The sequence below is a fragment of the Stigmatopora argus genome, chromosome 9, assembly GCF_051989625.1.
Source record: "Stigmatopora argus isolate UIUO_Sarg chromosome 9, RoL_Sarg_1.0, whole genome shotgun sequence".
NCBI lineage: Eukaryota > Metazoa > Chordata > Actinopteri > Syngnathiformes > Syngnathidae > Stigmatopora > Stigmatopora argus.
The window spans coordinates 6,264,821-6,281,942 of record NC_135395.1 but is presented as its reverse complement, the minus strand read 5'-3'; the positions used below and the strand labels follow the sequence as shown (position 1 = coordinate 6,281,942).

The 17,122-nt window shown below is 40.3% G+C and overlaps 1 protein-coding gene across 3 annotated transcripts; it reads right to left on the bottom strand.

The window, feature by feature from the left end:
• Window positions 1-1,685: 1,685 nt before the first annotated feature.
• Window positions 1,686-16,948, bottom strand: tmtops3a (teleost multiple tissue opsin 3a). Of its 3 annotated transcripts, none has more exons than XM_077610407.1 (5): window positions 16,886-16,948; window positions 6,219-6,642; window positions 4,052-4,380; window positions 2,954-3,187; window positions 1,686-2,808 (listed from the first exon to the last, which is right to left on the bottom strand). In XM_077610407.1, exons 2-5 carry the CDS (start codon window positions 6,598-6,600, stop codon window positions 2,590-2,592), a joined length of 1,164 nt encoding a protein of 387 aa, XP_077466533.1. In that variant the 5' UTR covers window positions 6,601-6,642; window positions 16,886-16,948; the 3' UTR covers window positions 1,686-2,589. The 3 variants fall into 3 exon arrangements, with proteins under 3 accessions (XP_077466533.1, XP_077466532.1, XP_077466534.1); XM_077610406.1 differs by lacking the exon at window positions 16,886-16,948 and adding an exon at window positions 8,050-9,094; XM_077610408.1 differs by lacking the exon at window positions 16,886-16,948 and adding an exon at window positions 8,091-9,094.
• Between the last annotated feature and the right edge of the window lie 174 nt (window positions 16,949-17,122).

Below are 17,122 nucleotides of genomic sequence, written 5' to 3'. Positions count from 1 at the left end.
TTAAAGGTTAAAGAGCTGTTAATACAGACATTTGAAACTGAATAAAAATAATTCATTTTCTCTACTTAGCCAGCCAGTGTATATCTACTGTATGCTCATTAGTATTATTTGGTTTTATATTACTGATTGATTTATTTTTTATTCATCTTTAAGTTAATTTATTTAATTCATTATTTTTTGTTAAAAAATAAAGATATTTGATAACGTTGGAAAGTTTTATCAGTGCTTTTCTTGTGGAAATCCTGATGCGGCCCAGTCTCACCCAGACTCGGCCTCTAGCGGCCCCCAGGTAAATTGAGTTCGAGACCCCTGCTCTAAAGCTATACAGGAAGTCATTTTCAAACATCATGCAAGGTGCTGCAAACAAATTATAAATGTGAAAACACTCCTGGACGTTCTACCAACTGCTGCCATACGTGCTTACGTGACGACGCACTGATTGTTTCATTACCCACTGGTGAAAACCTGCTAGGGAAAGACATGGGAACCTGCTTTGAAATTTGGGTTAGAAGGTGGTATTATGTTTATATTATTATCAATTCATTCATGTTCCATACTGTTTATCTTTATGAGCGTGCCGGGGGGTGCCACAACCACACTCATACATCGGGGCAATTCTTTGGGGTGTGGGATGAAAAAAAGAGTACCTGGAGAGTTGGTCAGTCATTGTGTTCTCTACAGGTTGTGGATACAGGCAGCGGAATTTCCCAAAATATGGCTAAAGTGGGGCATACAGCTTTCTCAACAACAGAAAAATGTTTAATTTTTGATACGAAAGAGCAGAGACCTCCGCCGACGCAGCAAAATTCAAAGCATTGCCAAATAAAGTAGAGCTTCGGCACACAAAATGTCATCACTACTTCTCTTTTCATCATTTCACCTGCCCTTAAAATTTGATTTAAATTGTGAAACTACTTTTCTGCCCTCTGTGTTCTTTAACCTTATTACCCCCAAATTGAATCACCTCTTTTGTTTTCACTGTACAAGCACACTGCTACTTTGATAATCGCTTTATCCGTTCATGAGTTATTATGAACACAAACATACAGACAAACAAATAAACAAAAAGACCTGTAGAACCAAATATATAACCTAGGCCTTCTGTATGTTTCTATGGAAGCTTATTACATTCACCTTAAAAATTAAAAAATTAAAAGCCCTGGCCGTTTTTCAAATTAATGTTTGTTTTAAAAAAATATATTAGTAATTATTTTTGGAAAACTCCTTTTTTCCGTTTTTTTTTTTTTAAATTTCAAATTAATTTATTTTTTGGGTTGTTTTTTTAAATTATTTTTTTCTAAATAATTTATTTTTGGTGTTGTTGTTTTTAAACTATTTTTTACCCTGGTAGGTGAGGTATGTATATATAAAAAATCTCAACATGTAATTTCACTGATTGACCACGTGATAGCCAAGTTTTTGCGCGACACTACCTTTTAATAAATAACGAAATAGGAAAATATTAGGTTGCAGAGGAGTTTTATTTGACAAAGTTATCAAAAAATTGTTGTATATACAGTAAATGACAGGACTAAATCTGTACTGTTTCAAATATATACAGACGCTCCCCAACTTACGAACATTCAACTTACGAACAACGGTACATACGAACATGTCTGCAAATTGCGTTTAAGTCCAAAAATGTTCGCAAGTCCAATTTTGTATTTCGCCCCTTTTTCGGAGTAGTACTTCTTTCCGCCGCTAATACCGACGCCTGGCGCTGTGAGAGCTCAGCTCACCCAGCATCTACCTTCTTCTTCGTTGCAATGCGGAAGTGCGTGAATGTATCTCCAGTGTGCAAAGAACCTTTTTCATTTGTATCATTAAATATCTCATGCATCCAATATTGAATATGGTTGGTAAAAAGCTAAAGGCTTCTATTGAGCGAGTTGCAAGGAAGAGGCGAGCCATTTCATTTGAAACGAGTGGCAATAATAACGAAGCTTGATGCGCGTGAGAGTGGTGAGCGTTGCACATTCAGTACCATTTATAAACAGAAAGATTGAGCAGCAGGACCCAAATATTGAACGTTGCACAAAGTTTGCAAATCAATTGAATGATGCCATACAGTGCTACCTCATCATTTATGATGAAAAAAAGAAGAAAACTGCAATCGTCATTAGGTCGCTTCTTTTGGCCAGTTTCTAATACATAAATCTCTCTCTCCAGTACTGTACATATTCTCTCCATTTTATTTAAAAAAAAATTTCAGTACAAACCAATGCGTGTTACTTATACAAGCCTTAAACATACAAATGCACTTGTATAAACCTTCAATATACTTATATCGGCCTTAAACATAAATTATAATACAAAATATAGCACTGAATCAACTTACAAACAAATTCAACTTATGAACAATCGCTCGGAACCAATTGCGTTCGTAAGTAGGGGAGCATCTGTACATATATATATATTATACATACATACATAAATATACATATATATATACATACATAAATATATATATATATATATATATATATATATATATATATATATATATATATATATATATGAAACAGTACAGATTTGTTTGGCTTCATAGTGTAGGTCCAATGTTTACCCTTTAAAAGATCATGTCACCTGTCACCGTAAAGGTCCAGGCGAGGTGTAGTGGACGACGAGAGCACGGCGACTACCGTCCAGGCTGGTGTCGGGGGCGCCGGCAAGCGAGTGCTCTCGATGCATGCCGGGGAATAAGTCATGTAACCTTGGTGCCCTCTGCGACTTCGGGCTGGGCCCTACCGCTTGGACTGATGGGGGCTTCGCTTTGCACTTGACAAAGGCCACAAGACAGCGGGAAAACTGAGACAAATGAATAAAATATGACAAAGGGGAAAGGACTGTACAGTAAAACAAACAAAACAGTTTTGTAAATGGTACTTCAATAATGATAACAATCAGGAATCAGTATTATTATGGTCGACATCATTAGTGGTGTTGAGTCTACCTGGTTGTTGAAGAAAACGTAGATGACAGGGTTGATGACGGTGCTGAACTTGGCCAGGACCGAGGGCACCACGCTAGTGGAGGGCGGGACTAGTTGTGAGCTCCCGAACGTCGTCACCAGTGCCACCACGCCATAGGGCAACCAGCACAGCAGGTAGCATGACACCAACATCAGTACCATCCGCAGGATACGATGCTCTCGACGCTGCGCCGTCAGAGGGTTGAGCTTCCCCATCTGAAGAAAATACCCTTGCATCATACGCGGCAACAAGTCACTACCCTCAGTGAACTTTTCCCAAGCACTTGCCCTTCTTTGGCCCAATTAGTGGGGTTTTGCGCCATCGTAGATGAGAGAAGCACGCCCTCATGAGTGTTGTAATTAATTAATTACATTTCACTAAGCTGAATATTTGAGTTGACCCACTAAGGAGATAGATTACATTAAGTACAGCAAGCTATGATTAATCAACAGAGTTCACAATCTCAAGGGACACAAATTTGTTGTCCTGCAGATTTTATACTGAATTGTTCTTTTAGTTTCTGCATCTAACGAGGTGTCCAGTTCAGTGGGCAGGAAGAAATGAAAGGAAGTTGCATTGCTGTTAAGGCGCTGAGCACCAAATCTGGCTGCTGATTCCTTTGTTTCTAAGAAAAGCCCAAGGTTAAGGTTATCGGGCTCTTACTCGGGAGGAAAGTGAGCCCCCAGCTGTACAGTAATCAAGTCTGCCAAGACCACCTTCTTTCATGACTCCCTTGGGTGAACACACTATTAGAAAATAGAGGAGCTTACATAAGGGCAGGTATCCAATAGTAACCGTCCTAAAAATACCTAAGCGATACCTACTGATTACAATTGTGGCAGCAGAAGGGACGGGGTGCCGACTGAGAAGACTTCATTAGTAAGGATTTGAATGACTAGCAGATTCACATAAAACGTGCACTTGCTCATGAGTCACCGCTAAACCAGAGGGGGTCATCGGCCTGGGAAATGTAGGCGCAGACAACGCCGACCCCCGCCTTCCTGCCGGTTATGTGTTTGTATTTGAAGACTGTCAACTACCGGCGGGAGACGCAGAAAAATCACAACAAAAGGACTCACTCGTCTAATGGTGACCAGGATGCATCCGTAAGAGTAGATCATGAGCAGAAGCGGCAGCAGAAGACAGAAGATGAAGAGGCACAGCACGTAAGAGACGCTACCAGGTGAGCGTAGGTGCCACTGGACTGAACAGGTTGTCCCAGGACCTTCGGGCCCGTAGCTACTCCACCCCAGCAAGGGGGGAAGCGTCCAGAAGAGTGCGTATAGCCAGCAGCCCCCGATGCACAACCAGGCCTTCCGGAAGTCTGATATGTCCACTTGCGAGGAACGCAGAACTGTGGTGTAGCGTTCGTACGAGAGGACGGACAAGGACACCAGAGACACGATCCCTGGAAAAGTGGAGGAGACGGACTTTAAGAGGTCTTGCTAGGAATTTCTTCTGAAATAAACTTTGTCAACGAAAAATGAAGACACATTTCACCTGGCAATTTTTAACCCTAGAATGGTAACCCTCTATTTCAGGGGTTACCTTTCACGCTTCTGAAATAGAGGGTTACCATGGTTACCGGGGGGAAAAATGGGTACCCTTCATTGCACCGTCTTGCTTAGGACCCATTTTTTCGCCCGGAAACCATGGTAAACCTCTATTTCAGAAGCGTGAAAGGTAACCCCTGAAATAGAGGGTTACCATTCTAGGGTTAAAAGCACACATTTTGCACCCAAACTAGAAAAACAAAAACTGTGTACAGAGCAAAATGCATGGAAAACAAGTTGCAAACTTATAAATTTACTTCGTTAATAAAACTTGACAGCGAGTGATCTAGCAAAATCTAACAGCTACAACTAAGAAAAAGAAGAAGAAAAACGGAGCAAGCAGGAAGCTAAATAAAAACAAAATTACAAAACCACGTGGAAGATCTGGGAAATAATCTAATTTGTTAACACAGTTTTACGCTTTCCCAAATCATGATTGAATAGTTGTTAGTTAGCTAGCAAGCAGAATCGGCAATAAATTCATGATCTAGTAATTTATTGACTACCACTGATAGCGATCGACATCCAATTCATTTAAACAGCCTGAATGCTCATCTTTTAGTGCAAGTGATGGCGTAGATGTCCAATTCTTTTTTTGGCTCATTTCACCATCCCAATCAAAATGAATTGTATGGGGCAGTCTATGAGCTAAATGAAAATTTCCATTCCAATAGCAGAGGAACTCTAAGGTTTGGACTTTTTTCGTGGTCAAAGACCATTTTTCTTTTTAGTATGCAGGATTTGCATCAGTTGCTATGGGAACAGAATTATCCTAAAAAGATCAAGAAAAGCCCAAGAGCTACGTGGCGTGGCTTTTTCAGTAACCCCTGTGGTGTAGTGCCCCTCAGGGATCTATTCTGGAACCGCTTGACTTGTAGTTACTAGCGACGTGCTGAGGACTTCAGCAACATCCTGATTTCAAATACTTTCATTTATTCATTTTCCCTGCCGCTTATCCTCACAAGGGTCGCAAGTCCCAGCCAACGATGGAAAAGCAGGCAGGGTACACCCGGAATTGGTTACCAGACAATCGCACTGAACAAGGAGACGGACAACCATTCACGCTCATACTTATGCTGAGAGAAAATTTGTGTTTAACCACCCTACCATGCATGTTTCGGGGATGTGGGAGAACATTGGAGTACCTGTAGAAAGCTGGGAATAAGATGTAAGCTCTATAAAGGAAGATTACATACCTGTCAACGTCTGCCGATAACTGCCCTTATAAATGATTATGATTTCCTCTTACTAACCCCCAAAAAACCTTACAAACACCGTACGAGTCGTACGGTGTTTGTAAGGTTTTTTGGGGGTTTGTAAGGGGAAATCATAATCATTTATTAGGGCAGTTATCGGCAGAGGTTGACAGGTATGGAAGAATGAAACCCACCAGGGGTTGAACTCTTGATCTCAGAACTGTGCCCTGATTTCAAATTGTTTAATATACATGTCCTACTTCAGGTGACCTCGAAGCAGAACCAAAAGATCACAAATTTATTTTCCTTCAGTGGAAATGGAGATAGAGCTCTACTCAGCCAAGATTACATGATGTAGTATTACCTTTCACTAGATTTTAAAACACATTCTAAAGTGTATTCGCAAACATCACAGGTGTGAAATAAGAAACTGATACTAAGTGTCTGGTTTGGAACTTCAACTCCGAAAGGAAAAAGTTGAGCCAAACTAAACTTACCGAAGAAGGAGTTGGCAAAGCCGTACCACCTGCAGCCAAACTCCCCGATGAGCCAGCGTCCTTGGAGGCTGGAGACAAAGCTCAGTGGGGTCCCGAACATGCACACCAGCGCATCGCTTAGGCTTATGTTAAGCAGGATCACATTGATTGGGGTCCACAAGCAGCGGAAACGAGCAAACACCAACAGTGTCAGCGAGTTGTTGATGATTCCCGTCACGAAGATGATGCCCAGGCACACTGCCACCGCCGTGTGACCGCCCCGACTCAAGACATCTGGAGCGTCCGTTTCCCCGTCTCCGCGCACAGCGGCATCTGGAGTCTCCGGGGGGAGGCTGCTATTCAACGTGCTGAAGTTGCCGGGGACGTGGAGGTTGACCACCATTGCGGGGAGAGGGTCCTGCGCGATGCAATGCGCGCACAAACACTAGAGAGAGAAAGAGGAGAGTGTCTCTTTCCATCCTGAGCCCTTGTAATGTATATAGTAACACGCACGCAAGCGCGCACGCATGGACTCAACGAGCTGTTTTGTTGGTAGTCGTTCTTGCAGAGGATGAGTATACACACTATTTGTTACTTTGTGTTTATTGTTTATTAAAACTCCTAAATAAAAATCACTGGAAAGGATAAATTCTTATAGACTAATTTAACAAAATTAACTTCAATGTTATTCGTTATTATGACATAAGGATTTCATACTTTTCCTTATTTATTCCAACATTCATTTTTCGGACCGCTTATCCTCACAAGGGTTATGGGGGTGCTGGAGCCTATCCCAGCCAACATTTGGCAGTAAGCGGAGGACACTCTGAATTGGTTGTCAGACAATTTCTGGGCACAAGTACATGGACAACTATTCACGCTTACACTCATACCTGAGGGCAACCAAGTAGGTGCATGTTTTTGGGAATATATATATATATATATATATATATATATATATATATATATATATATATATATATATATTGGGGGCAGTGTTCCCTCTAAGCTGCGCGCGTGCGCAATTGCGCACTACTCTCGTCCTCGCTGCGCAGCAGCAATCATATGGCGCGCAGTAAAAAAAAAAAAAATCGGATTTTTTTTTTTTTTTTTTTTTTTTTTTTTACCCCTTTCCCCATGATGGCGCCGTTTAAGCGGCAGCAAGTGGCAGTAGCTCTGTCCACTTATGTTTTTCGTGTTTTACAGCATGTTTTACATGAAAAATGGACAGGTCGCCGAATGGACGTTCCGCCGAACGTTCATTCGGCGACCTGCCCGTCTGTCAAACGTCCGTCGGCGAAACGTCTTTAGGCGAATCATCCGAGTACCGATGATGTCGCTCACACTGGTACTCAGTGCGCTCAGGGAGGTTGACTTTCTGCTCAGACCAACGAAAAATTAGAGGGAACATTGATTGGGGGGCAAATAAGTATTTAGTCAAGAGTGAGAGACTGAGGTTGTGGACAAGTGTCTTTTATACCGATAATGAGTTAAAACAGATGCTATTAATACAAGTAACGAATGGAGAAGTTAGACCTCTTTGACAGCCAGAAATCTTGCTTGTTTGTAGGTGACCAAATACTTATTTTCCACTCTAATTTGGAAATAAATCCTTTAAAAATCAAAAAATGTGATTTTCTGTTTTATTTTTCCACATTCTGTCTCTCACAGTTGAGGTTTACCCATGTTGACAATTAGACAATTACAGGCCTCTCTAATCTTTTCAAGTAGGAGAATTTGGACAATTGGTGGTTGACTAAATATATATATATATATATATATATATATATATATATATATATATATATATATATATATATATATATATATATATATATATATACAGTGGTACCTCGTCATACGACCGTTCGTCATACGGAATGCTCGTCTTACGGGGGAAATTTCGATCGAATAATTCGCCCGTGATGCGGTCAAAGTTTCGTGATGCGACCAAGCCAGGTTGCCATGGCATTTTTTTTGGCATATCTTTCGTGTATAACAATATTTACGAGCACCGGATGAGCTATTCAGACCAGGAAACGCACAACGCGCATGCGCGGTGAAAAGAGGGCTTTCTGGGTAATGAAGTATACTCGTGCTCGCAAAAGTATCCCCGGTAGCAACTCTATCATAGGCGCCGTTCGATGGGACGCGAACACAGATGCTACAAGCTAAAAGGAGCCGCTAGCCAGCGCCCTGAAGCTCCCATGAGCAGCGGGGACGAGGAAACAGAGTCGTCTGAACACTTATGGCTCCGCTGCCCGGCCTTAATGACCGAACGCTACCATCGCGGCTTGGGCAACTCCCTGGATGAACTTATCCGTGTTCCAGTGGCAGCTCTAGCGCTGCTGTGGGTAATCCTCAGGCGCCTGAGGTGAAAAAAGAAGAAGAAGAAGAAGATGAGCAGCGGGGCGATCGCTGATAAGACTGCTTGCTGCTCGTTGGCAAGTGGTCGTGCGTTCTCCGATTGTGAGGACATTTGTGTGCATCATTTTCGGAATATTTTGAAGGGAATAGTACGACAGCAAACAGCCCATCGATAGCGAACGTGAGGGTGGAGTGTTTGTTCTGTTTACGAGTGCGTTGTGTGGAGGAAAAAAAAAAACGAAGCCCCTCTCCCCTCGGCGAAATCCGGCCAATTTTAGTTAGATTAAACACTTTATTTCTATTAAACCACTCGTTATTTATTACTTTGTCAATATATGGCGAATTATAAGAAATAAAACATTTTTTTTCAATCCAATATCCTGTTTCTGGTGTTTTTTTCAGAGAGTTGGAACGAATTAAATTGTTTCCCATTCATTTCAATGGGAAACTTTACCTCGAGTTACGAGTAACTTGTCATACGAGCTCAGTCCCGGAACGGATTAAGCTCGTATCTCGAGGTACCACTGTATATATATAGTATTGTATTCTGGGTTGGCGGTAGAGTGTTTGGAGTGGCTGTTTGGTATATTGTACTTTTTGGGTGGTATGTATACAGGTAATCTTGGGCTATTTCTGGATGACTTCTTGTTCACATTGTATCATTTTCTATTGATTCTGGGACAATTACGTTTTTCATTCGTCCAAGATGATGACCGCCATTGGAGAGTTGAGTTTATTACTTTTTTTAATTTTCAAGTCCCCATCTGATGGTTTGGGGGATTCTGTGTCACTTCTCATTGATTTTTGGGCATTTTGAAGCTTAGCATTTTTGGGTCACTTCCTATTGCTTTTGATGAAATATCATTTTCTTTTTGTCCAAATTATTGACAGGAAATAGAGATTTTATTTATTCATTCTTCCATCTTCCATATCACCCATCCTCAAAGGGGTTGCGGGGGTTGCTGGAGCCTAACCCAGCTGTCTTCAGTTGAAAGTCAGGCTACACTTCAGACCGGTCGCCAGTCAGTCGTAGGGCACATAGAGAGACAAACAATCATCCGCACTCCCAATCATAACGCCACCAGCGGGAATCGAGCCCGCCCCTGCCCACATCAAAGTCAGGCGAGTGAACCTCCATATCAAGAGACGGCCACATTTTATGTAATTATTCTTATTTTATTATTGTTATTTTATATCATTATTTTTCAGTATTAACAGGTTATTTTCTATGGATTTTGGGTCCCTTCGTGTTAAACCTTTGGCCATTTGTTGGTCATTTCCTGTTTACTTAGGGTCATTTTAACGAGAATTAAAATAGGTAATTTCCCTCAATAACATTGTAAAATAATTTGGAAAAATCAAAGTATTTAAATGAGTGCCTTAAAAGGGTTGGGTTATTGGTATTTGTTTTGGCTTTTTTTTCATTCGGACAAATTAGATGAGATACTAAATACTGGTATCTTGAGTTAAGAGCATGATCTTGACAAATTATGTGTTCCCCTTAGCCACATGCGGGTAGTATACATGCTTATACGTCAGCTGTTCTTTATTGAGAATAAAAACTGCATACATGGAAGTATTTTTAGGTCATTTAAATTCATAGCTCACAGATCTGGGTTTTATGTCCTGAAGCTTATACTTCAGGGGGAATCTTGAAAAATCTGTTCCACATGCAGTTCGAGCCACTTTAGTACAGATTTTTTTTTCAAAGTCCATGGGGCATTTGACGCATCCAGTGCGGAATCCATACATCACACACAATTTGCCCACTCCCTGTGCAATTAGCATTATTGACGTGCCTACGGTCAGTAAACGCCACATTCATTGACCTCCGAAGCGCTTAGAATTCCCCGCATATGCACAAGTAGAGGGGCTTATGACTAATGAGTTTGGGATATGTTTTTTTTCGGCATAAGCGAGGGAAACCCACCTTTAATCGCCTTTTACACAAGAACAAACTCATCAACATGAGATGCACTTTTGTACAGTGAAGGGTGACGTCATTATATCTTTCTTTAGTAGATGATTTTGTGTGTTTTATCCCCGTTTTCTGTATTTCAATGTGTGATTTATGCTTAAAAAATAAGTTTTTTTATACAACATCGTTTGATGCATGCTGTGAGCACAGAAAATGTTGCAATTATTTTCTGGACAGGGATTCTTTAAACAAGATTATTTTTAATGTCATGACTCATGACCACTTTTCCTATTCACACTAAAAAAATAGTTTTTTCAGCTGTTGGCAGTGCAAAAGAATTCAGTATTCTTGTCTCTTAAAAGTTATGAGTTGACTACCTAGTGTTGTAGTCGAGCATGTCAACAACTGATATATTGAAAGGTGTTGACCAATACAGTGAAGACAAAACGGGTTGAAGTGAAATCCCTGCAGAACTTTTTCAAATTACAGGTGATGAAGCTGCGGGTCCTCAAAGACAATTCAAGTTGACAGAAGCGATGGGGTTTTCTCGGTCAGCATATTGGCTGAATTGACCGAGCAATCTGGCCACCATTCTTATTGATGTGACATTAAGGTTTGAAGATACTTTGTTCTACTTTGTTAGAGACAGTCAATGGCATGGCAAATGCGAGTAAATACTAGTGAACAAGCACTTTGTGTAAAGGTTACATGCAACTTTTACAGTGTTGCCTTGCTCAAAGTAAACCCTGATCAAAAGTATGAATGTAGCTCATGCAGAATATCTCATCTCATCTCATTTTCTGAACCGCTTTATCCTCATTAGGGACATGGGGGGTGCTGGAGCCTATCCCAGCTGACTCCGGGCCGATCGCGGTACACGGTCGATTGGTTGCCGGTCTTTTGGTCGCCGATCTTTTGGTTGCCGGTCCTTTGGTCGCCCGGAAGGTAAGTGATAATTATCATTTAAATCGTTGCTCAAATTCCCTAAATACGAATTGCGAATTACTATTTAGTCATACTTAATGCCCTAGTAATTATTAGGCTAAAGAAAAGCTCAAAAATTTCCGGACTTTTATTGGTTTTTTTGTTGGAGAACTTGTTAAGACCCTGACTAACGTAGCTTCTTAAAGGGACAACGCATGTACATACAAACTCTTATAAACTCACACGTCGGCTCAGTGAAACTGCTCATGGCAATTGTTGGCTTTTATTGATGCGTAGACCGTGTTGTTTTACCTTGTTTTGTCGCCGGTCTTTTGGTCGTCGGTCTTTTGGTCGCTGGTCTTTTGGTCGCCCGTTGCCGTGGTCGGCGTGACCAAAAGACCGCTACCAAAAGACCGCTACCAAAAGACTGGCGACCAAAAGACGGTGACCAAAAGACCGGCGACCAATCGACCGCACACGGCCGATCGCAGGGCACAAGGAGACGGACAACCAAGCACACACACCCATACCTACGAGCAATTTAGAGTGTCCAATCAGCCTACCACGCAGGTCTTTGGAATGTGGGAGGAAACTGGAGTACCCAGAGGAAACCCACACAGGCCCGGGGAGAACATGCACATGCAGAATATGTATCGTTTAAAAAAAGGGAAACATGAAAAGTTATGTAAACATTTTTTCCATGTCCAAATTCACATGCTCCCTTCACCATTTTATAGTAACTACCGTATTGGCCTGGATATAAGACGACCCTGATTATAGGACGACCCCCTCTTTTTCAAGACTCAAATTTAAAAAAAGACTTTTTGAACGCCAAATTCAATTTTTCATTCATTCATCTTTCATACTGCGCATCCTCGAAAGGGTTGCGGGGATTACTCCAGGGTAACCCAGCTGACTTCGGGCGAAAGGCGCAACTACACCCTAGATTGGTCGCCAGTCAGCCATAAGTCACACAGAGAGACAAACGACCATACCTACTCACAATCATACCACCACCAGGAGGGAATCGAACCCGCACCTGCCTACACCGTAGTCCGGCGAGTGAACCTCTAAACCAAGAGCCACCATATTTAATTTTTATATATAAAATAATCACAGTACATCTAAAACAAATGGTTATAAAAATATATTTGAGAGAAAAGCATGTTATTTTGCCTCATTCAAATCATGCAAAAGCTTTCTATCACATCTTAATAGCTGAATTTTGAAATATGCAAACTAAAGTGCAATCACATTCGTCAATGAATGGTTTCTTGTTTTTGAAATGTAAGTTAACCAATCTACTGTGAGAAAACAACAAAATTGCAATAACTGCATCAAATTAAGTTCTGCACCTAGGAGGACCTAATTTAGACTAATTTCTTATATTGTACTTGCGCTAAAACTCCATAGGCTGCTAACCACTTTAGTAACTTTTTTGCACCTGACAACTTATTTATGTGACCACTTATTCATGTTGACTACTTATCTATTTTGGCTACTTCTTTATGTTGACTACTTATCTATTTTGGCTACTTCTTTATGTTGACTACTTATCTATTTTGGCTACTTCTTTATGTTGACTACTTATCTAGTTTGCTACTTTATGTTGACTACTTATCTATTTTGCTACTTTATGTTGACTACTTATTTATTCATTACTTATTTTTTGATTATTAATGTGCACATTTCATGATGAAGCTTCAAATATAATTAAAATAATAAGTATGATGACAATAAAGGCATTCAATTCAACTCAATTCAATTAACTATCAGTGTTCAGCATTCGCTTTAAATGTATCTGGCGTCATCTATTGTTGTGGGTACAATGTCTAGACCTCGATTTAAAGACAACTGACACTTTTTCAGTCTTATTTCAATGCAAAAAATATCAAGACGGTAATTGGCTGTCGAGCAGCCCGGCGAAAGAATGGTTAGCGTGTCGGCATTACAGTTCAAGGGTTGAAAATTGCATCATCTACATGTTGTTGTTATTGTGGTTGTCAATAAACCTGTCGTGGTTTTTATAGTTGCTGCTGGTATGCTTATTACAGTTCTTGTGGTTATTTTGTTATTGCCGTTGTTATGGTTGTTGTCATCATTCTGGTTGTACCACCAAAGAGAATTGACGTATCACCAGTGGAACTCATACCACAATTTGAGACACACTGACTTTAAGACCTAGAAATTCTGTCAAGTTCAACAACACACTCACTCAAAAGTACTTTAAGTTGAAAAAAAGTATGTTAAGAAGCTGCTTTCCATTTCAGTTGAAAATGGAAACATGCTATGAGATGTATATAACAATTTACAATAGATTTCTTACTTTTTTTAAAATTTCTGGTTGTTATTTTAAATGACTCCCTTACTGCAGAATCTTCAGATGAATATACTTAAATAAATTTGACACCTCAGTTCAACGCTATTTCATCACCTTACAAACAGTCATTCTCACAAAGCCAAAAAAGGTGCAAAAATGTTTGACAAAAACGTAGTGCTGACGTGTCAGAAAGGAAAAAAAAATTCAAAGCAATCTGCTTTTAAGATGGGTTTCCCTCTTTGTCCTCTGCGATGCAGAAAATAGGTCAGCAGATGCATATAAAAAGTGTAAAAATAACAGCCTGATTTGAAGCCTATCTCCACCAGATACTTTGTTGGAGGTGATAAAATGGTGGGCATAAAGTGAAGCAGGATATTGATCTCCATGGTTTTCATTTGAATCCACACATCGTTGGAATACACTTTACAATGTGTTTGTGACTGTATAAAAGATTGTCAATTAATGAGACAGCTTATGTTTTAATTTTAACGATCCCCTCTTATGTTCAATTGTGATGTATTTGGTAGATTTTTCGATGTAAGATCAGTTATGGATTTTTTTCTTTTGGGTTTTTATGGTTTGCTTCTGCCTTTTTTTCTTAACATTTAACACTGAAATCATTTTTTTTTTTTTAGATTTATATGGTTCATTAATTCATTTTCAACACACTTTTAAGGGTTGCAGGGTGATGGAGCATATCCCAGCTGACTCCAGGCGAAAAACGGACTACACCCTAGACTGGTCCCCAGTGTCACTGGGCACACAAAGAGACGGACAACCATTCGTACTCACAATCACACCACCGCTGAGTTGGAATCGATCCCACCCTGTTTGCACCAAAATCAGCTGAAAGAACTATCAATGCTATGGTGGACTTTGATATGATTTATGTTCATTTATTCTATCTATTTCTTAAGAATTTGAAGTAAGGTCCATATTCACTTTTATTTTAGGTTTAAATGATTTACATTCAGTTTTTGAGGAAAATGAAATGAAAGAGGTGATTAAATTTTGAAATTTCAGTTTGGTTGTCTTTATGTATGTATTCCAGATTGCACATTTGTTTTCCGTACAGCTTATCCTCAGAAGGTTTGCAGGCAATGTTCCCTTTAATTTTTTGTTTGTCTGGGCAGAAAGACAGCCTCCCTGAGCACACAGAGTACCAGTGTGAGCAACATCATCATTGCTCGCCATGGGCACACACCAGTATCACACCTGCCATAAGCAGGTGCATATCTACAACACATAAATGATTTAGTAATAATAAAATGTAATGATTAATATGTATGAATGGGCGGGCCGGTGGATGAGTGGTTTGTGCGTCGGCCTCACAGCTCTGGGGGCCTGGGTTCAAATCCAGGTCGGTCCACCTGTGTTGAATTTGCATATTCTCCCTGGGCCTGCGTGGGTTTTCTCTGAGTACTCCGTTTTCCTCCCACATCCCAAAAGGATGCATTGTTGGCTGATTGGACGCTCTAAAATTGGTCCTAGGTATGGGTCTGAGTGTGCATGGCTGTCCGTCTGCTTGTGCCCTGCGATCGGCTGGCCACCGATACAGGGTGTCCCCCGCCCCTGGCCCAAAGTCAGCAGGGATAGGCTCCAGCACCCCCCACGAGTGATAAAGTGGATAAAGCGGTTCAGAAAATGAATGAAAAAATATCTATGAATATAACATCTTCATAAATGCCATTAGAATATGCACAAATCCGACTTAAATTTCACCTTATTTTACACATCTGTCCTTCTCACTTCTCATTCCCGTTCAAATGACTTTTCTGCTGAACGTGTCAAGTTTCCATTTATATGCAATATTTTTCCATGATTTTGCTTTGATTTATTTAATAAGGGATAGAACATATTAATGAACATATTAATATTCATGTTAATGAACATACATATGTAAAATTGTAGCCATGGGCTAATTTCCATTTATAGTCCATTGTGTAGGTTGAAGACAAACGATCACATATACTAGACACACACGCATGCACGCACGCACACAACCACACACACAGCAGATTTAGACAGTTCTCACCCGATTTCACCGCTTGTTCTTGTATTTGCACAGTAAAGTAAAAAGGAATGTATTAAGACATATTCAAATGTAATTAAAAAAAGATAGAAGGGCTGTAAAAAACGAAAAACATAAGAGTGGACAGAGCTACTGCCACTGGCTGCCGCATGAACGGCGCCATCATGGGAAAAAATAGCATTCTATTTTGTGCGCTCCATATGATTGCTGTGCGCGGAGAAGACGAGAGTAGTGCGCAATTGCGCATGCACGCAGCTTAGAGGGAACATTGGTTGCGGGGGTCCTGGAGCCTATTCCAGCCAACTATAAGCAGCAGTCGGGGGACACCCTGAATTTGTTTCCAACCAATCAGACGGCACAAGGAGACAGACAATTATTCACACTCATACCTATGGGCAATTAAGAGTGTTCAACCAGCCTAACCAGCATGTTTTGGGGCAGTGGGGGGTAAACTGGAGTACCCCAAAAAAAAAAACACGCAGTCCCAGGAAGAACATGCAAACTCCACACAGGATAGACAGAACCCACCGGGATTGAACCCTTGATCACAGAACTGTGATGTGGTGGCCTTTCCAGATAAATCAAGAATGAATAAAACTTTCATTTTAGGTGATTGAATTTTGGATAATGAGGTCAAAGTTCACATGTCAGAATAATACATTTCGTAAGAACTTATTTCATAGTTAAAGTGAGACACTTTTCTTAAGATTTAAGAGTTTAGGACAAATAGTGCTATAAGTTGTTTTGAAATTTTTAAAGAAGGTGAAGAATAGATGAAAATAAAACGTGAAAAATCCAAAACCGGTTATAGGCTCCATCCGTGACGTTACCTCTTTGGCTGCCATAGACGTCCAATCAATCTGAACCAAGAGGGCTGAACTCTCCCAGCTAAAATGGGTTAGTTGGCTGTCACAGTCAATGGCACTTCGACATTCACGGTCATTGTAATTATCAATTTTATCACATAATCGCATCACACTTTTTTTCTTGAGGTTTAAACAATAATTTCCTTCTTCCTAATGTAAAAATAATCAGTCCGTCTTGTTCCATGCTATTTTGTGACACATCTTAGCATTTACAATAAATTCCGATAAAAATAAGTCGTTTAACAGGTTTTGGTTACTTACTAGCTTCACATGGAGAAGCCGGTCCAAAAAAAAGACAATTTGCTGATCGAAAGTTACCTGAGAACAGCTGCTTTTGATCGGAAGTGAACAGTGGGGGTTGTGTTTCTAAAATTCCAACAACCGGCCTAACCTGCCTCTGGCTGTGCAAGACAATGTGTGTCAGGCCACATTTTTACACAATAGTCACAATAATAAACCTAAGAGAATAAGATTTTTCCAAGGTAGCATTGTAATATA